We start from the raw sequence: 21,877 nt of genomic DNA, 5'->3' as shown, positions 1-21,877 counted from the left end.
CCAGAGGACATAGGTTCAAGGTGAAGGGGAAAAGATTCAATAGGTATCTGAGGGATCTACAGGAGGCTCTGTCTCATAAAGGCAGCCGGCATCATCAGAGACCCACACCACCCTGGCCACGCTCTCATCTCGCTGCTAACATCGGGAAGAAGGTACAGGAGCCTGAAAACTGCATCGACCATACATCCATCAGGCTATTAAACTCTCCAAACTACAAATACACTCCAAACTATACAAACTTGGGGGAATTATGTTTTGACTTTACACAACCATTTTCTATTTCCCCGAGATGTGATCAATTTTCGGATCACATTCTCCGGGCTCTGCGGCCTACCGTCGCTGGAGCTGGAAGCCTCCTCGGGCTGTCGTGAGCCCCACCGCGGGGCGCGGACTTAACATCGGAGCGGATCCCTTGCCTGGGATCGCTCCCACTGCGGACTTACCATCAAGGGCTGACCCGCTGAGATACTCCAGCACTCTGTGAAACGTCACCTATCCATGTTCTCCACAGATGCTGCCTGACCCGCTGAGATACTCCAGCACTCTGTGAAACGTCACCTATCCACGTTCTCCACAGATGCTGCCTGACCCGCTGAGATACTCCAGCACTCTGTGAAACGTCACCTATCCACGTTCTCCACAGATGCTGCCTGACCTGCTGAGTTACTCCAGCTTTTTGTGACAACCCTCTAATAATTAGTCTCTTGTGTTTCAGGAAGGATTCGGATTCTCCCCACAGCTGGTAAGTTTCAGGATTCGTGCTGTTAGACCTCATGGTCAAAGACACGGCATACCTGCCTACAGGTGTTTACAGATTGTAATCACATTGAATTCATTAACATGAACCCTTCGTCCTTGCACTTTCAGGCATGGACAGAATCAGAAACGCGGCTGGTAAGATCGTCGGCTCACCGAGTTTCTGCTCAACTGTTTTAGTGACTTTCATAGTCAGACAGCACAGAAACAGGCCCTTCAGTCCAACGCCCATGCTGACCCATATGTTCATTCTACGCTAGTCCCACCTGCCCACACTGACCCACATGCCCCACCTCCACTAAGTAGTACCTGCCCACACTGTCCCACATGTCAATAGACAATAGCTGCAGGAGTAGGCCATTCAGCCCTTCAAACCAGCACCGCTATTCAATGTGATCATGGCTGATCATCCACAATCTGTACCAAGACTTCTGTAGACAGAGGGGTTTCGGAGCCCGTCCTCTCAGTGATGGGGAAGCCACCACTCAGAGATGAGGAAGGGATCACCTCTGGCCGGTGCTACTGGGTGGTGGAGGTGGGCAGCAACTCTGAATTGGACCTGGGAGTTGCCTCCAACGATGCAGAGAAGAGGGCGAGGAGCACGCTGAGACCCGAGGGAGGGGTCTGGTCCATCGGGTGCCACCAGAAGGTGTTCAGGGTCAACGACGCCAATTCCAAGCGGATCTCCATCCACCCAGCCACCCAGGAGAAGATCCAGATGATCGGCGTATACCTTGACTACGACGAGGGCAAGGTCCTGTTCTGTGATGACAGCACTGGCTCTCACCTCCACTCCTTCAGCGATTGGACGTTCAAGGGGGGGCTCCTCCCCTTCTTCAACGTATCTGCTTCAGGGAACGCACTGACGATGTGTCCAGTTGTCCATGTTGCATGAGTCCGAGTTCATTGTCCAGTTGTCCATGTTGCATGAGTCCGAGTTCATTGTCCAGTTGTCCAGGCTGCATGAGTCCTAGTTGCCCTGGCATCGAGTGTCCTCTTACAAGTTAATATCACCAGCAACTTGTCCCAGACCAGCCACATCGAAGCAACGACCAAGAAAGCAAACCAACGCCTCTACTTCCTGAAGAAGGGTTTTGACCCGAAACGTTGCCTATTTCCTTCGCTCAATAGATGCTGCCTCACCCGCTGAGTTTCTCCAGCATTTTTGTCTACCCCCCCTACTTCCTGAGAAGGCTTAGGAGGTTCAGCATGTCCCCAACAACTCTCCCCAACTTGTACGCATGCCCCGTGGAAAGCATTTTATCCGGGATGCATCACAGCACGGTTTTGGGAACAGCTCTGTCCACGATCGCAAGAAATTGCAGAATAGTGGAGGCAGCCCAGACCGTCACGCACACGAACCAACCTCCCTTCCATCGACTCCATCTACACCTCATGCTGCCTCGGCAAGGCCAGCAGCCCAGACCATCACACTCACACACACAAACCAACCTCCCTTCCATCGACCCCATCTACACCTCACGCTGCCTCGGCAAGGCCAGCAGCATCATCAAGGACCAGTCTTACCCCCGGTCACTCCCTCGTCTCCCCTCTCCCATCAGGCAAGAGGTACAGAAGTGTGAAAACGCACACCTCCAGATTCAGGGACAGTTTCTTCCCGGCTGTTACCAGGCAACTGAACCGTCCTCTCACCAACTAGAGAGCGGTCCTGACCTCCCATCTACTTCTTTAGAGACCTGGGTCCATCTTTAATTGCACTTAACTAGACTTTATCTTGCACTAAAAAATGTTATTCCTTTTATCCTGTATCTGTACATTGTGGACGGCTTGATTGTAATCTGTGTTGTTTAGTTCAGCTTAGTTTAGAGATACAGCGTAGAAACAGGCCCTTCGGCCCACCGGGTCCGCGCCGACCAGCGACCCCCGCACACTAACACTATCCTACACACACTAGGGACAATTTTTACATTTACCAAGCCAATTAGCCATATAACAATTACAGCGCGGAAACAGGCCATTCGGCCCTTCTAGTCCGTGCCGAACACTTATTCTCCCCTAGTCCCATCTACCTGCACTCAGACCATAACCCTCCATTCCTTTCCCATCCATATACCTATCCAATTTATTTTTAAATTATAAAATCGAACCTGCCTCCACCACTTCCACTGGAAGCTCATTCCACACAGCTACCACTCTCTGAGTAAAGAAGTTCCCCCTCATGTTACCCCTAAACTTCTGTCTCTTAATTCTCACATCATGTCCTCTTGTTTGAATCTTCCCTACTCTCAATGGAAAAAGCTTATCCACGGCAACTCTGTCTATCCCTCACATCATTTTAAAGACCTCTATCAAGTCCCCCTTTAACCTTCTGCGCTCCAAAGAATAAAGACCTAACTTGTTCAACCTTTCTCTGTAACTTAGTTGCTGAAACCCACAACATTCTAGTAAATCTCCTCTGTACGCTCTTTATTTTGTTGACATTCTATAATTTGGCAACCAAAATTGGACACCATACTCCAGAAATGGCCTCACTAATGCCTTGTACAATTTTAACATTACATCCCAACTTCTATACTCAATGCTCAGATTTATAAAAGCCAGCACACCAAAAGTTTTCTTTACCACCCTAACTACATCAGATTCCACCTTCAGGGAATTATACACAGTTATTCCTCGATCCCTCTGTTCAACTGCATTCCTCAATTCGCTACCATTTACCATGTACGTCCTATTTTGATTTGTCCTGCCAAGATGTAGCACCTCACACTTATCAACATTAAACTCCATCTGCCATCTTTCAGCCCACTCTTCCAAATGGCCTAAATCTCTCTGTAGACTTTGGAAATCTACTTCATTATCCACAACACCACCTATCTTAGTATCATCTGCATACTTACTAATCCAATTTACCACACCATCATCCAGATCATTGATGGATATGACAAACAACAGTGGACCCAACACAGATCCCTGTGGCACTCCACTAGTCACCGGCCTCCAACCTGACAAACAGTTATCCACCATTAATCTCTGGCATCTCCCATTCAGCCACTGTTGAATCCATCTTGCTACTCCACCATTAATACCCAACAATTGAACCTTCTTAACCAACCTTCCATGTGGAACCTTGTTAAAGGCCTTACTGAAGTCAATATAGACAACATCCACCGCTTTACCCTCATCAATTTCCCGAGTAACCTCTTCAAAAAATTCAAGAAGATTAGTCAAACATGACCTTCCAGGCACAAATCCATGTTGACTGTTCCTAATTAACCTACAAACCTGCACGTCTTTGGAGTGGGAGGAAACGGAAGTTCTGGGTGGGAAGAGACTGGATGGGATCAATGAATCCTGGGCACCAGTTAGGACTGCAAATATCCTGGACAGGCTCGGTTCATAAGACTAGCCGAAAAATCAAAGGTAGACAAAAATGCTGGAGAAACTCAGCGGGTGAGGCTGCATCTATGGAGCGAAGGAAAGGGCAACGTTTCGGGCAGAAACCTGTCCTCCTTCGCTCCATAGATGCCTCACCCACTGAGTTTCTCCAGCATTTTTGTCTACCTGCATTGATCAGTTCCTCAAGAAGGAACTGCAGATGCTGGAAGTCTCCCCCCCCCCCCCCATCAGTCTGAAGAAGGGTTTCGGGCCGAAACGTCACCTATTTCCTTCGCTCCATAGATGCTGCTGCACCCGCTGAGTTTCTCCAGCATTTTTGTCTACCTTTGATTTTTCGGCATCTGCAGTTCCTTCTTAAACAACTGATCAATGCAGACCTGGATGCTTTACGGGACCTTATCTCCCAATGGGGAATGCTTCTATTCAGGAGAAGTGGGACACGGTTGAAATCGAAATAAGGCAGATAATGGAGAGACATATTCCAAAAAAACAGCAGCCAAACCAAATACCCTCCCCTGGTTCACCAGACAATCACCACAGACTCAGATGTAAGAAACAGGGCATACAAACTATGAAGCAAAGAGGACACAAGACAGAGAAGATTGGGATTCCTTTGTGAATTGCCGGAGGGAATTAAGGAAAACTCTGAATAAAGCTGAACAAGACTTTGTGTCAAACAACCTTACCACAGCAATGAAAGAAAACGTCAAGCAATTTTGGTCTTATATGAAACGTTTGGGTAACGTAGAGAAGGGAGTTGCAGACCTCATGGTGAACAACACAGTGTAAGTGACGGGAAAGGGAAGGCCGAAGCACTTCATGCTCAATTCACCAGTGTATTTACGAGGGAAAACACATCATACATTCCATCGATGGGAACCAGTAACATACAGGATATCCCTGAACTAGTGATCCATGAAGCAGGAGTGCTAACACAACTACAGAACCTAATGCCAAACAAAGCAGCGGGCCCAGATCAGTTGGTTTCTAAAGATGTTCGCATCGAAAATAGCACCCATACTCACAGATTTATTCCAGTCCTCAATAGATTGTGGGACACTACCACAACAGTGGAAGGAAGCAAACATCTGTGCAATATTTAAGGGCAATAAGGCTGCGCCTGCGAATTACAGACCAGTTTCACTGACCAGTGTTACATGTAAGATCTTGGAACACATCATACACTCTCACATCATGGACCATTTAAAAAAGAATGGGATACTAGTGGACTCACAACATGGCTTCAGAGCAAAACGTTCAACGCAAACACAACTTATTGTCACTATTGATGACATCACAAGGGCATTAGATAAGGGGAAATCTATACATTTGGCAATCCTGGACTTTTCGAAAGTGTTCGATAAAGTTCCTCAAGAAAAGCTCCTAGCAAAACTGGATTACTATGGCATCAGAAATAGTCGACATAACAGGATTAGGGACTTTCTCACAAACCGGACACAGAGGGGGGCCTGTGAAGGAAACATTTCTTTAGAAGAACAAGTACTGTCAGGACTACCGCAAGGCACGGTCCGCGGGCCACTGTTGTTACTGACGTACATTAATGATCTACCTGAACATATACATTGTAAAACAAGACTCTTCACAGATGATTGTCTTGTATATACACCTGTCACTGATGTAGAGGATATCAACTCCTTACATGAAGACCTTAAGTCCTTGGAATTATGGCAACACACATGGAAGATGAGCTTCAATCCTACCAAATGCTCAATTGTGGTAATTTCAAACAAGAAGAAACCACCTACTTGAGACTACATCTTCAGTCGACAAATACTTCATTGTACAAGTTCACAACCATACCTTGGAGTTCATCTTGATGGCAAGCTTTCGTGGAGGGAACACATGGACAACACGGCCACTAAAGCCAACCGGACACGAGGATTCCTTAGACAAAACCTCTGGTTCTGCCCAAAGGAAGTGAAAACCACAGCATATACAACATTGGTTAGACCCTTACTGGAATGTGCTTCATGCGCCTGGGACCCACACAAAACTGGCCATATCAACAAACTAGAAGGGGTACAGAGGAAAGCAGCACGCTCTTGCATCGGGAACTACAATAGAGGTAGCAGTGTCACCAGGTGCTGTCCGACCAGGAGCGGGAAACGCTGGAAACAAGAAGGGCAAGGAACAGACTAGCCATGTTGTACAAGATTCAACAGGGGATGGCGGGAATAACTGCAGATTGTTACATAACATACTCAACATAAAGGGGAACAAGAAAAATAAATGATCTGTAAATAGAAACCCCATTTGCCAGGACAGATATTTATAAAAACTCATTCTTTGTAAGAACCTTAAGGGAATGGAATAAACTAGACAACAATATAGTCAAATCAACTTCACTAGACAGTTTTAAGGGGGCACTAATAGCACGTTAGTATGCACAACACATCCAAGTTGGCGATATGCAGAGTTCTGCCCTGCCGACTACAAATTCAGAAGGTTCTGAAGGAGAGTTAGATTTAGCTCTTTGGACTGAACCAGTGGTCACCAAGCTATGGCCCGCCGCGAGATTTTATCTTAACACGTTCCATGCAGCCGGGCTATTTAGCGGGTACTGTGGTAGCGGATAAAACAGAGCCCCCACTTTCCCCGACCCCTCCCGTCTTTACTTGACTGGCGTTTTTGCCCTCAGGGATCCAACAGCTCCACGAGTAAATTTCCCTTTTTGTCCTCCCGGGCCAGGCCATCGCCGCCCTGCGTCGGGGGGGAGGGGGAGGAGGAGGGGGGGGGGAGGGGCGAGCGTCCTGGATTGGGGGGGGGGGAGGAGGAGAGGGAGGGGGGCGGGAGAGGGAAGGGGGGGCGGGAGAGGGCGAGGGTACCCCCTCCACACCCCGGTGTGGTTGGAAGGGACTAGATTTAGCAATCATTATGGTCCGAAACTCGAAGTCGCCGGACTTTAGGACCCGGGGAGCCCGGAGCTCAGGACCCGCCGCCCGCGGCAGCTGCTGAACCCGCGGGAAGGGAGGTTGTTTCAATCTTTATATTTTCACAAAAGGAATTTCTGTTCCGTTGCCGGACGCGGTTAACGCGTTAAAATGAACGGATCGACAGACAGACAGACAGACAGCTCTGATTTCAGTTGCTGTTTATTTCACTCTTCCCACATTTACATTCCCCCTGGTTTTATTTCCGCGCTCACTGGAGTTTCACGACGCGGAATTTGGGGATTAAATGGGAGCCGTTCATTCAGCGCTGACCTGTTGTCCACCGGGTTTCTGCCCCCACAGCCCCTGAGCCCCGCTCCTGACGCCGGTCCCGGGACCCGACCCTTTTACAATACAATACAATACAATACCTTTTATTGTCATTTGAACCTCACATGAGGTTCAAACGAAATTTGGTTTCTGCAGCCATACAAAAAAAGAACCAAGACACACACCAACACAATTCAATTCACATAAACATCCATCACAGTGAGTCCTCCTCACTGTGATGGAAGGCAAAACTTAAACATATCTCTCCCCTGCACCCCCCTCCCCCCCCCCCCCCCCCCCATGTCAGAGTCAAAGACAGAGTCAAAGCCCCCGGCGGGCGATGTTAAATGTCCCGCAGCCATTAAAGCCACGCCAGGTGATGCAAGGCCATGCACCGGGTCTTGGTGTTGGAGCCCCGGCGGGCTCTTGGTGTTGGAGCCCCGGCGGGCGCTCACAAAGTCCCGCGGCCATTCCAAGCCGCGCGGGGCGATGATGTAGGCCCCGCTCCAGGTAAACTTCAACCCCGCAACTCGGGCGGGAGAAGTCGCCGTTGCGGAAGCCCCGAAAAGCGGTCTCCCACCAGGGACCCGCGGGCTCCCGGTATCACTGTCCACATACCTGCGGTTGGAGCTTCCGAAACTCCGGGTGTCGGGTCACAGCAGCGCTCCACCACAGCTACACCCGCTCCGGACTCGGCCAGCTCCGTGATGGTGAGTAAATCCGCAGCTCCGCGACTGGAGCCCCAGGTCATTCCTGTTGGAGGCCGCTCCACGTTGCAGCCCCAACGACAACGGAGACCCGACAAAGAAAAGGTCGGGTCTCCCGTGCAGGGGAAAGACCTTAAAGTTCCCCCACCCCACCCCACCCCCACACACATACCCCGACAAAAAAAACAATAAAAACTACATAGAACAAGACAGAAAACAATAAAAAAGACAGACGGACTGCAGAGGCCGCTGCTGACAAGAGTCGCGCCGCCCAGGGTTTGGACACGCTAGAAGCAGGAAAAATGTTCCTGATGTTGGGGAAGTCCAGAACCAGGGGCCACACAGTTTAGGAATAAGGGGTAAGCCATTTAGAACGGAGATGAGGAAAATCTTTTTCACCCAGAGAGTTGTGAGTCTGGGGAATTCTCAGCCTCAGAGGGCGGTGGAGGCTGGTTCTCTGGATGCTTGCAAGAGAGAGCTAGATGGGGCTCTGAAAGATAGCGGAGTCAGGGGATATGGGGAGAAGGCAGGAACGGGGTACTGATCGGGGATGATCAGCTATGATCACTTTGAATGGCGGTGCTGGCTCAAAGGGCCGAATGTCCTACTCCTGCACCTATTGTCTATTGTCTATAACCCGAAACGTCCCCTCATTCCTTGTCTGCAGAGTTGCTGCCTGTCCCGCTGAGTGACTCCAGAGTTTAATGTGTATGGTGGGTTGAAGGGGCTGCAGCCATAGTGTATGGCTCTGTGACTGTGCACACACTTGCACACCACCTTGTAAGCATGTGGATATTAATGCTCAGTTTGCGTGCATGCGCTGTGAGGATCACGTTAAGCCTCCCCATCCCTCCTGCTGAACCTAACCCGACCTTCTCTCCTGTGTTTCAGATCCGAGAAGCCATCGCAGGCTTGCCCGAGGGGACAGTGGGAAAACCGCTACTCAGCAAGAGTCTGGAGCCTGCCCAATGGGTATAGTTGTAGTGCAGAGGAAGGAACTGCTTTACACCGACAATAGACTCAAAAAGCTGGCGTCACTCAGCGGGACAGGCAGCATGTCTGGAGAGAAGGGATGAGTGATATCCCGGGCCCTGACCTGAAAAGTCACCTATTCTTTCTCTCTGCCTGTCCCGCTGAGTGACGCAAGCGTTTTGCTTCCATCTTCGGTACAGATGTTTCACAGCAAGGCGTGGCATCCGCTGTTCTCCCAAACGTTTTTAGTTTAGAGATACAGCGCGGAAACAGGCCCTTCGGCCCACCGAGTCCGCACTGTCTAGTGATCGCCCATTCACACACTAGTTTAGTTTAGAGATACAGCGCGGAAACAGGCCCTTCGGCCCACCGGGTCCGCACCGACCAGCGATCCCCGTGCACAAACACTACCCTACACACACTAGGAACAATTTACACATACACCAAGCCAATTAACCTACATACCTGTACATCTTTGGACTGTGGGAGGAAAGATCTCGGAGACGACCCACTCGCTCACGGGGAGAACGTGTAAACTCCATACAGACAGCACCCGTAGTCAGGATCCATATCTCTCCATTCCCAGCATATCCATGTGCCTATCTAAAACCCTCAAGCACCATTATAGTACCTGCCCCATCCTCACCCCTGGCAACGCGTTCCAGGCACCCACAACTCTCTGTGTTTTTAAATATAAACATGCCCCGCACATCTCATTTAAGCTTTGCCCTACTCGCCTTAAAGCTATGCCCTCTAGCATTAGATATTTCCATCCTAGGAAAAAGGCTGTGATCGTCTACCCTATCTGTGCCTCTCATCTTTTTATATATTGATATCAGCTCTCTCCTTAAACTCTGGCGTTCCAGATAAAACAATCCATGTCCGTGCAACCTGTTCTTGTGGATAACCCTCCCTAAACCAGTCATCATTCTTGTAAATCTCCTCCACACACTCTCCAAAGCCTCCACACCCTTCCTGTAATGGGGCAACCAGAACTGCCAATACAGCCTAACCAAAGTCCTATAAAGATGCATCAAGACTTAGAACTCAATACCCTGACCAATGAAGGCATGTAAAGAACACACCTGTGTAGGAAGGAACTGCAGATGGTTTGGTTTATACCGAAGATAGACACAAAGTCCTGGAGTAACGGGCCTGTCCCACTTTCACGACCTAATTCACGACCTTTTTTACTCGTGGACATTTTTCATCAGGCTAGAAAAACGCCCCGACCTACTTGATGCCATGAGTACCTACGACTGGCATCACGGCCTGCTACGACCTTGTGACGACCTTGTGACGACCATGCTGCGAGTATGAGTCAAGGGCAAACTCGGCAGAGGTTGTGAAAGTGGGACAGGCGGTTAACTCTGCGGTTCGGGCAGCAACTCTGCAGAAAAAGGATGGGCGACTTCTTGGGTCGGGACCCTTCTTCAGAGCAGCCATATTGGGCTAGTCCCATTCTCCAGCATTTTAGCCCGTAGCTTTCTAAACCTTTCCTCTGCATACATCTTCCCAAATGATGTTGAAAATGGTATCCACTTCTATAGGTTAAAATCTGTATTTTGTTCCAGCCATGATTTCGTTTCCTTTAGAGATACAGCGCAGAAACAGGCCCTTCGGCCCACCGAGTCCGTACCACCCTGTTCACCAGCACTATCCTACACACACTATGAACAATTTACACTTTTTTGTTACTGAAGCCCAATTAACCTACAAACCTGTACTTTTTGGAGTGTGGGAGGAAACCAGAGATCCTGGAGAAAACCTTCAACTTCAGAGCCAAACAAAAAACACAGAGTGCTGGTGGAACTCAGCGGGCAAGGCAGCACCCGCGGAGGGAACACATCACTTATCAGGAGCCACCACGGGCCAGGACTTTTCCCCAACCCCCCAACAGAAAGGAACCGCAGATGCAGCCATCACCTCAAAACGTCTAAAAATTAACTGTAGATGCTGGAAAATTGAAGGTAGACAAAAATGCTGGAGGAACTCAGCGGGTGTGAGGCAGCGTCTATGGTGCGAAGGAAATAGCCAACGTTTCGGGCCGGGTCTAAAGAAGGGTTTCGACCCGAAACGTTGCATATTTCCTTCGCTCCATAGAGGGGGGGGGGGGGGGTGCAGGGAGTCAGATAGACTGCGCAATGACAGGGGGGGGTCCCAGTGTGAGAGTGAGTCACCACCTGCGTACAGCGTTCCCACATCCCTCTTCTCCACCAAGCAAGGCACACTCCTCTCTCCCCTCCGCCCCTTCTCTAAAGAAGGAGGCAAGGGGAGGGAGATAGTGAGAGGGAGATCTAAAGGGTAACTGGTTTTGGTCTCCAATCACCTCACAAAGGGCAGCCAACAGTGGTGGTGAAGCAGAAGGGAGCTCTCTCCCGCCCCCTTCTCTGCACCCCCTCTCTCTGCATCCCCTCTCTCCCCTCTTCCCCCTCTCCCCCCCTCTCCCTCCTTCCTCTCTCTCTCTCTCCAATATCCCCCTCTCTCTCCCCCCTATCTCTCTCTCCCCCTTCCTCTCTCTTCTCTCTCAAATTCTCTCTCTCTCCCCCCCCCACTCCTCTCCCCCAGCCACGTTTATATCGACAGTTCACTCCACGAGTGTGTGTGTGTGTGAGAGCCGAGCAGTGTTTCTCATTCTGACTGCTCCGTGAGCTGCTCGTATTGACAGTAATCGTATCCACCTCTTAACTGAAAACGAGTGATTTGCAAACTGAAAATCCCCCCTCTGTCTCTCCACCCCACACACACAGACAGAGAAACACACGCAGACACACACGCAGATAGAGAGAGCCACACACACACACACACACAGCCACAGAAACACACAGCCACAGAGACACACACACGCAGAAACACTGAGACATACACAGAGTCACACACAGACAGACAGACAGACAGATACCAATCTTAACACAGACTCAAACCTCCAACCAGGTCTGCTGTTGTACGGCACCGAACGAGTAACACAACCCCCCCCCCCCGAACTGCACCCGCTGAGTTTCTCCAGCTTTTTTGTGTACCCCCACCCCACTCACACACGGCCCGCCTGCCCGCTCCCGGCGTTTAGCGTGCAATACTCACGGCTGAGTTCGCTGCGGTGCTGGGGCTTGCTGCCCTTTAAACCCCCCCCCCCCCCCCCCCCCCGGGTCTGCTCCGGCGGCAGCGAGTGACACAATATAACGCATTTACTGAGGAATGCATTGTTTAACTACTTGCTAACTACTGCCTGTTTACAAGTGTTACAGCAGCACTTAACACATCGTTTGTTATCCATTTTCGTTTTGTAAAACGTATGGCGAATTTTTTTTTGGAATCTTTATTTAACATAGCGAATTTGTATTTCCATATGAAATACGGAACATTAACGCGGGGCCCAATTTGGAAAAATCGGTCCAATCGGCCTAGGGCCGGCCCTGAGTGATAATGTGCGGGGATCGCTGGTCGGCGCGGACCTGGTGGGCCGAAGGGCCTGTTTCCGCGATGTATCTCTAAACTAAACAAAATAAACAAAGAAAAACCCCACGCGGTCTCGGGGAGAACGTACAAACTCCGTACAGGCAGCACCCGTAGTCAGGATCGAACCTGAGTCTCTGGCGCTGTGAGGCAGCAACTCTACCGCTGCGCCACCGTGCCGCCCATACCATGTACCAAGGTACAGTGAAAGCCATTTTTGTATACATTTCAGTACAAGTATCACCTTAGAACAGCATCTCAGATACAGTTCGAGTGTAGTACACTGAGACAGTAGACCCGACACTGAGCCGAAACCCTTCTTCAGACTGATCCGTTGCTGAAGGTGCTCCTCAGGTTAGGTGTGGGAGTGTAGGTACATGGCGAGCTGTGGTTCACCTGACTGCAGCTGCTGGAGATCTGGGCCAGTGTGTGTGTGTGTGTGTGTGGTGAGAGTTTGGTTTGTGTTGCAGCATTGCGGGGCGGCGATGGGTGAGCTGTACGACCCCCTGAGAAGTTCGCTGTGCCGCAAGGCGGGGGTGTCCCTCGCCCACCTACTGTCCGCCCGGGAGGACCTCTCCATCATCACCAGAACCACCAGCCGGAGTGTCCGTGAGAAGACTGCTTGTGCCATCAACAAGGTGAGAATGAGTTTAGAGATACAGCGCGGAAACATGCCCACCGAGTCCGCACCGACCAGCAATCCCCACACTATCCTACACACACAATACACAATAGACAATAGGTGCAGGAGTAGGCCATTCAGCCCTTCGAGCCAGCATCGCCATTCAATGTGATCATGGCTGATCATCCACAATCAGTACCCCGTTCCTGCCTTCTCCCCATATCCCCTGACTCCGCTATCTTTAAGAGCCCTATCTAGCTCTCTCTTGAAAGTTAGGGACAATTTACAACTACACCAAGAGAGTTAGATAGAGCTCTAGGGGCTAGTGGAATCAAGGGATATGGGGAGAAGGCAGGCACGGGTTATTGATTGGGGACGATCAGCCTTGATCACAATGAATGGCGGTGCTGGATCGTAAGGCCGAATGGCCTCCCCCTGCACCTATTTTCTATGTTTCTAATTAACCTACAAACCTGTACGTCTTTGGAGTTTTGGAGAAAACCGGAGCACCCGGAGAAAACCCACACAGGTCACGGGGAGAACGTACAGACAGCACCCATAGTCAGGATCGAACCCGGGTCTCTGGCGCTGTGAGGCAGCAACTCTACCGCTGGGCCGCCGGCTTGATGCCAGAGGAGGCAGGCAAGGTCCCTCTCCTGTGTTTGCTGTTTGTCTGCACTGTATTACGTTAGAACATGGAACAGTACCGCACAGGAACTGGCCCTTCAGCCCACAATGTCTGTGCTGAACGTAGATTTACAAGGTTGATTCCCGGGATGGCGGGACTGTCATATGCTGAGAGAATGGAGCGGCTGGGCTTGTACACTCTGGAGTTTAGAAAGATGAGAGGGGATCTTGTTGAAACATATAAGATTATTAAGCGATTGGACACACTAGAGGCAGGAGAGTCTTCGGAGAGGAGACGAAAGAAGGAGATGTCAGGCAAGCTGATTCAGTGCGATGCTTGCAGTATGTGGGAGGTCAAGGACACCGCCGGTGCCTCTGGCTGCTACAAATGCGAGAAGTGCATCCAGGTAGAGCTCCTGAAGGGCCGTGTTGGGGAACTTGAGAAGCAAGTGGATGACCTCCGGTTCGTCCGAGAAACGGAGTCGTTCCTCGACAAGTCCTACAGTACGATTGTTACACCTAAGGTACTGGAAGAGAGAAGGTGGGAGACAGTGAGAACGGGAGGGAAGCATGGAATGCCAACTTCCCCGGGTGTTGTACCTCTTGTGAACAGGTTCACCCACTTAGAAGCTGTCGGGACAGAAGAGGTGTTTACACTGGGCGACGGACTGGCTTGTGATGCGAATAGGGCGGTTAAGCCAAAACCAAAAAGGCCTAAGGCAGGCAACGCCATTGTAGTGGGAGACTCCATTGTGAGAGGTACGAACAGGGGTTTCTGCGGCAACAGACGGGATGCGAGGATGGTGTGCTGCCTTCCTGGTGCCAGGATCCAGGATGTCACGGACAGAGTGCAGAAAATCCTCAAGGGCGTAGGTGAACATCCGGAAGTGGTAGTGCATGTCGGCACAAACGATGTCGGAAAGAAGGGGATGAATATTCTGCAGCGTGACTTTAGAGAGCTCGGAAAAATGCTGAAAAGCAGGACCTTCAGGGTTGTTATCTCCGGTTTGCTTCCAGTTCCTCGTGCTGGCGAGAGCAGGAACAGGGAGATACGGGACCTGAACGTGTGGCTGAGGAACTGGTGCACGGGGCAGGGATTTAGATTCTTAGATCACTGGGATCTGTTTTGGGGTAAGGGGGAACTGTACAAAAGGGACGGATTGCATCTTAACAGGTGTGGGACCAGCATTCTGGCAGACAGGTTTGTTACTGCTACACGGGTGGTTTTAAACTGAATAAGGGGGGTGGGGTGTCGAATGGGCTAGTGGAGGATGGAGTTAAAGGGAAAGGGTTTCTTAATTGTGTGAGCGTAGAGACAGAGGGGTGTAAAATGAGGGTAGAAGCAATAGGTAGCAAGGTGAAAAGTAAAAGTGGCAGGCCGGAAAATCCAGGGCAAAAATCAAAAAGGGCCACTTTTCAACAAAATTGTATAAGGGGTAAGAGTGTTGTAAAAACAAGCCTGAAGGCTTTGTGTCTCAATGCAAGGAGCATTCGTAATAAGGTGGATGAGTTGAATGTGCAGATAGCTATTAATGACTATGATATAGTTGGGATCACAGAGACATGGCTCCAGGGTGACCAAGGCTGGGAGCTGAACATCCAGGGATATTCAATATTCAGGAGGGATAGAGAGAAAGGAAAAGGAGGTGGGGTAGCGTTGCTGATTAGAGAGGAGATTAACGCAATGGAAAGGAAGGACATTAGTTTGCAGGATGTGGAATCGGTATGGGTAGAGCTGCGAAACACTAAGGGGCAGAAAACGCTGGTGGGTGTTGTGTACAGGCCACCTAACAGTAGTAGTGAAGTTGGAGATGGTATCAAACAGGAAATTAGAAATGCGTGCGACAAAGGCAAAACCGTTATAATGGGTGATTTCAATCTACATATAGTTGGGTGAATCAAATTGGCAGGGGTGCTGAGGAAGACGATTTTTTGGAATGTATGCGGGATAGTTATCTAAATCAACATGTAGAGGAACCAACGAGAGAGCAGGCTATTTTAGACTGGGTATTGAGTAATGAGGAAGGGTTAGTTAGCATTCTTGTTGTACGTGCCCCCTTGGGCAAGAGTGACCATAATATGGTTGAGTTCTTCATTAGGATGGAGAGTGACATTGTTAATTCAGAAACAATGGTTCTGAACTTAAAGAAAGGTAACTTTGAGGGTATGAGACGTGAATTGGCCAAGATTGACTGGCAATTAATTCTAAAAGGGTTGACGGTGGATATGCAATGGAAGACATTTAAATACTGCATGGATGAACTACAAAAATTGTTCATCCCAGTTTGGCAAAAGAATAAATCAGGGAAGGTAGTGCATCCGTGGATAACAAGGGAAATCAGGTATAGTATCTAAGCGAAGGATGTTGCGTACAAATTAGCCGGAAAAAGCAGCATACCGGAGGACTGGGAGAAATTCAGAGACCAGCAGAGGAGGACAAAGGGCTTAATTTGGAAAGGAAAAATAGATTATGAAAGAAAACTGGCAGGGAACATAAAAACTGACTGCAAAAGTTTTTATAGATATGTGAAAAGAAAGAGATTAGTTAAAACAAATGTAGGTCCCTTGCAGTCAGAAACAGGTGAGTTGATCATGGGGAACAAGGATATGGCGGACCAATTGAATAACTACTTTGGTTCCGTCTTCACTAAGGAAGACATAAATAATCTGCCGGAAATAGCAGGTGACTGCGGGTCAAAGGAGTTGGAGGAATTAAGTGAAATCCAGGTTAGCCGGGAAGTGGTGTTGGGTAAATTAAATGGATTAAAGGCCGATAAATCCCTAGGGCCAGATAGGCTGCATCCCAGAGTACTTAAGGAAGTAGCTCCAGAAATAGTGGATGCATTAGTAATAATCTTTCAAAACTCTTTAGATTCTGGAGTAGTTCCTGAGGATTGGCGGGTAGCAAACGTAACCCCACGTTTTAAGAAGGGAGGGGGAGAGAAAACGGGGAATTACAGACCAGTTAGTCTAACATCGGTAGTGGGGAAACTCCTAGAGTCAGTTATTAAAGATTGGATAGCAGCACATTTGGAAAGTGGTGAAATCATTGGACAAAGTCAGCATGGATTTACAAAAGGTAAATCATGTCTGACGAATCTTATAGAATTTTCGAGGATGTAACTAGTAGCGTGGATAGGGGAGAACCAGTGGATGTGGTGTATCTGGACTTCCAGAAGGCTTTCGACAAGGTCCCACATAAGAGATTAGTTTACGAACTTAAAGCACACGGCATTGGGGGTTCAGTATTGATGTGGATAGAGAACTGGCTGGCAAACAGGAAGCAAAGAGTAGCAGTAAATGGGTCCTTTTCACAATGGCAGGCAGTGACTAGTGGGGTACCGCAAGGCTCAGTGCTGGGACCCCAGCTATTTACAATATATATTAATGATCTGGATGAGGGAATTGAAGGCAATATCTCCAAGTTTGCGGATGACACTAAGCTGGGGGGCAGTGTTAGCTGTGAGGAGGATGCTAGGAGACTGCAAGGTGACTTGGATAGGCTGGGTGAGTGGGCAAATGTTTGGCAGATGCAGTATAATGTGGATAAATGTGAGGTTATCCATTTTGGTGGCAAAAACAGGAAAGCAGACTATTATCTAAATGGTGGCCGACTAGGAAAAGGGGAGATGCAGCGAGACCTGGGTGTCATGGTACACCAGTCATTGAAAGTGGGCATGCAGGTGCAGCAGGCAGTGAAGAAAGCGAATGGTATGTTAGCTTTCATAGCAAAAGGATTTGAGTATAGGAGCAGGGAGGTTCTACTGCAGTTGTACAGGGTCTTGGTGAGACCACACCTGGAGTATTGCGTACAGTTTTGGTCTCCAAATCTGAGGAAGGACATTATTGCCATAGAGGGAGTGCAGAGAAGGTTCACCAGACTGATTCCTGGGATGTCAGGACTGTCTTATGAAGAAAGACTGGATAGACTTGGTTTATACTCTCTAGAATTTAGGAGATTGAGAGGGGATCTTATAGAAACTTACAAAATTCTTAAGGGGTTGGACAGGCTAGATGCAGGAAGATTGCTCCCGATGTTGGGGAAGTCCAGGACAAGGGGTCACAGCTTAAGGATAAGGGGGAAATCCTTTAAAACCGAGATGAGAAGAACTTTTTTCACACAGAGAGTGGTGAATCTCTGGAACTCTCTGCCACAGAGGGTAGTCGAGGCCAGTTCATTGGCTATATTTAAGAGGGAGTTAGATGTGGCCCTTGTGGCTAAGGGGATCAGAGGGTATGGAGAGAAGGCAGGTACGGGATACTGAGTTGGATGATCAGCCATGATCATATTGAATGGCGGTGCAGGCTCGAAGGGCCGAATGGCCTACTCCTGCACCTAATTTCTATGTTTCTATGTTTCTATAATCTGCCGGAAATAGCAGGGGACCGCGGGTCAAAGGAGTTGGAGGAATTGAGTGAAATCCAGGTTAGCCGGGAAGTGGTGTTGGGTAAATTAAATGGATTTAAGGCCGATAAATCCCCAGGGCCAGATGGGCTGCATCCCAGAGTACTTAAGGAAGTAGCTCCAGAAATAGTGGATGCATTAGTAATAATCTTTCAAAACTCTTTAGATTCTGGAGTAGTTCCTGAGGATTGGCGGGTAGCAAACGTAACCCCACGTTTTAAGAAGGGAGGGAGAGAGAAAACGGGGAATTACAGACCAGTTAGTCTAACATCGGTAGTGGGGAAACTCCTACAGTCAGTTATTAAAGATTGGATAGCAGCACATTTGGAAAGTGGTGAAATCATTGGACAAAGTCAGCATGGATTTACAAAAGGTAAATCATGTCTGACGAATCTTATAGAATTTTCGAGGATGTAACTAGTAGCGTGGATAGGGGAGAACCAGTGGATGTGGTGTATCTGGACTTCCAGAAGGCTTTCGACAAGGTCCCACATAAGAGATTAGTTTACGAACTTAAAGCACACGGCATTGGGGGTTCAGTATTGATGTGGATAGAGAACTGGCTGGCAAACAGGAAGCAAAGAGTAGCAGTAAACGGGTCCTTTTCACAATGGCAGGCAGTGACTAGTGGGGTACCGCAAGGCTCAGTGCTGGGACCCCAGCTATTTACAATATATATTAATGATCTGGATGAGGGAATTGAAGGCAATATCTCCAAGTTTGCGGATGACACTAAGCTGGGGGGCAGTGTTAGCTGTGAGGAGGATGCTAGGAGACTGCAAGGTGACTTGGATAGGCTGGGTGAGTGGGCAAATGTTTGGCAGATGCAGTATAATGTGGATAAATGTGAGGTTATCCATTTTGGTGGCAAAAACAGGAAAGCAGACTATTATCTAAATGGTGGCCGACTAGGAAAAGGGGAGATGCAGCGAGACCTGGGTGTCATGGTACACCAGTCATTGAAAGTGGGCATGCAGGTGCAGCAGGCAGTGAAGAAAGCGAATGGTATGTTAGCTTTCATAGCAAAAGGATTTGAGTATAGGAGCAGGGAGGTTCTACTGCAGTTGTACAGGGTCTTGGTGAGACCACACCTGGAGTATTGCGTACAGTTTTGGTCTCCAAATCTGAGGAAGGACATTATTGCCATAGAGGGAGTGCAGAGAAGGTTCACCAGACTGATTCCTGGGATGTCAGGACTGTCTTATGAAGAAAGACTGGATAGACTTGGTTTATACTCTCTAGAATTTAGGAGATTGAGAGGGGATCTTATAGAAACTTACAAAATTCTTAAGGGGTTGGACAGGCTAGATGCAGGAAGATTGCTCCCGATGTTGGGGAAGTCCAGGACAAGGGGTCACAGCTTAAGGATAAGGGGGAAATCCTTTAAAACCGAGATGAGAAGAACTTTTTTCACACAGAGAGTGGTGAATCTCTGGAACTCCCTGCCACAGAGGGTAGTCGAAGACAGTTCATTGGCTATATTTAAGAGGGAGTTAGATGTGGCCCTTGTGGCTAAGGGGATCAGAGGGTATGGAGAGAAGGCAGGTACGGGATACTGAGTTGGATGATCAGCCATGATCATATTGAATGGCGGTGCAGGCTCGAAGGGCCGAATGGCCTACTCCTGCACCTAATTTCTATGTTTCTATGTTTCTATGAAACATGTTCCCCATGTTGGGGGAGTCCAGAACCTGGGGTCACAGTTTAAGAATAAGGGGTCGGCCATTTAGGACTGAGATGAGGAAACACTTTTTCACCCAGAGAGTTGTGAATCTGTGGAATTCTCTGCCACAGAAGGCAGTGGAGGCCAATTCACTGGATGTTTTCAAGAGAGAGTTGGATATGGCTCTTAGGACTAATGGAATCAAGGGATATGTGGAGAAAGCAAGAACGGGGTACTGATTTTGGATGATCAGCCGTGATCATGTTGAATGACGGTGCTGGCTCGAAGGGCCGAATGGCCTACTCCTGCATCTATTGTCTATGTTTCCACGATTCTGTTCCCGAGGGTCCCAATATCCTTCTGCTTCACTTCCCAGATCCTGATGGGCCCGGTGCCGGATCGCGGGGGGAGACCTGGCGAGATGGAGCGGCCGATGGCCACGTGGGAAGGCAGGAGAAGTGGGGGCGAACGGAGGAATGGGGGCGACCGGAAAAACGGGGGCGACCGGAGACAGGAGAAGCGGAGAGGAGGCCAGGGGCGTAAGCACTGACTGCCCCCCCCCCCCCCCCCCCGTTGAGGAGTGGCGGGCTCCCTGCTGGCTCCGTGCGGGAAGGCCGTGGATGGTGGTGGCATTCCCGGACGGAGCAGTGCATCTCCTCACCGTCTGTCTGCGGCGTGTGGGACCGCTGTAACTCCGCTGCTCCTTGCACCCCCCGTCACACGGAGAAGACCAAGTGTGCGAGAAGGAACTGCAGATGCTGCTTCACACCGAAGACAGACACAACATGCTGGAGTAACTCCGCGGGACAGGCAGCATCTCTGGAGAGAAGGAATGGGTGACGTTTCGGGTCGAGACCCTTCTTCAGACTGTGAGGCAGGGGAGAGGGGAACGAGAGATATATAGACAGTACTTAAGAGAAATGAATGAAAGATATGCAGAAAGCAATGGTAATCAGGGAAATGTGGAGCCAACAATGGTCCATTGTTGGCTGTGGGATAGGTGAAAGCAAGTTATAGAGACAATGAAACTTAACAGGTCGAGATCCTTCTTCAAACGATGGGTCTCGATACAAAACATCGCCCGTTCCTTCTCTCCAGAGACGCTGCCTGTCCCGCTGAGTTACTCCATCTTTCTGTATCTGATTTCGAAGAGGTTAGACAGTGGGGCTGGTGAAAACGCACAGAGCTGTGGCTGATGTGTCCCCTCGAGTCCCAGCTCCCCTCCCCACCGGCCATCTGATTGTGGCTGCCCTCGGCCACAGCGACACTGTACACAGCGCGGATTTATCAGGCTTCTGCTCGCCTCCATCACGGAGCCTCGCAAACAATAACTGCGGCCTGGATCTCTGTCTCTCTCTCCCTCTCTGTCTCTGTCTCTCTCTCCCCCAGCACTAATCGTGGACAGCATAATCGCAGTGTTACGTTCTCTCTCCACCTCCACATCTGGTGTTACGGATCCTACACTGGAGCCTCCATGAGGAGGGAACAGTTTGCAAAGTTTCTACATGTAAATGACAATTAATTATGTGATTTTTTTGGGGGGGGGGGGGGGGGGGGGGGGGAATATTTGCTGGGACTCAGGGCTGTGAGCACAAATACATTTTTTTTTATTTTTAAATAAAATTAAAATAATGTTTCCTGGTTCTGGATGGAGATTTCTTTTGGAGCGGAGATTCCAGACTTTATGTCAGTTATCAGTGGTGTAAGCAGACGATGTCTCTGTGTCTTTCTCTCTCTCTCTCTCTCTCTCTCTCTCTCTCTGTCTATCACTCTCCTCTCTCTCTCTCTCTATCTCTCTCTCTCTCTCTCTCTCTCTCTCTCTCTCTCTCTCTCTCTCTCTCTCTCTCTCTCTCTCTCTATCTCTCTCTGTGTCTCTGTGTGTGTGTGTGTCTCTCTCTCTCTCTCTCTATCTCTCTCTCTCTCTGTCTCTCTCTCTCTATCTGTCTATCTTTCTGTGTCTATCTCTCTCTCTCTCTCTCTCTCTCTCTCTCCCTGTGTCTCCCTCTCTGTGTCCCTCTCTCTCTCTCTGTCTCTGTCTCTCATCACTGTGTCTCTGTCTCTCTCTGTCTCATCTCTGTGTTTCTCTCTCATCTC

The 21,877-nt window shown here is 49.3% G+C and overlaps 1 protein-coding gene across 1 annotated transcript; it reads left to right on the top strand.

Annotated features, from left to right (window-relative positions):
• Nucleotides 1-8,892: 8,892 nt before the first annotated feature.
• On the top strand, nucleotides 8,893-21,489 carry LOC116990077 (protein FAM98A-like). Its single transcript, XM_033047614.1, has 3 exons — nucleotides 8,893-9,013; nucleotides 12,937-13,104; nucleotides 20,160-21,489. Exons 2-3 carry the CDS (start codon nucleotides 12,952-12,954, stop codon nucleotides 20,331-20,333), a joined length of 327 nt encoding a protein of 108 aa, XP_032903505.1. The 5' UTR covers nucleotides 8,893-9,013; nucleotides 12,937-12,951; the 3' UTR covers nucleotides 20,334-21,489.
• The last annotated feature ends 388 nt before the right edge of the window (nucleotides 21,490-21,877 follow it).

The sequence above is a fragment of the Amblyraja radiata genome, chromosome 30 (genome assembly GCF_010909765.2).
Source record: "Amblyraja radiata isolate CabotCenter1 chromosome 30, sAmbRad1.1.pri, whole genome shotgun sequence".
Classification (NCBI taxonomy): Eukaryota; Metazoa; Chordata; class Chondrichthyes; order Rajiformes; family Rajidae; genus Amblyraja; species Amblyraja radiata.
Note: the sequence above shows the minus strand (reverse complement) of the source record. Positions and strands in the feature narration are given on the sequence as shown.

What these genes read in the sequence shown, in the direction of transcription:
- LOC116990077 (XM_033047614.1), top strand. Translation starts at nt 12,952, where the DNA reads ATGGGTGAGCTGTACGACCCCCTGAGAAGTTCGCTGTGCCGCAAGGCG. An exon ending in CTGCTTGTGCCATCAACAAG is followed by an intron (nt 13,105 to 20,159) that starts GTGAGAATGAGT and finishes TTCACTTCCCAG; the next exon opens with ATCCTGATGGGCCCGGTGCC.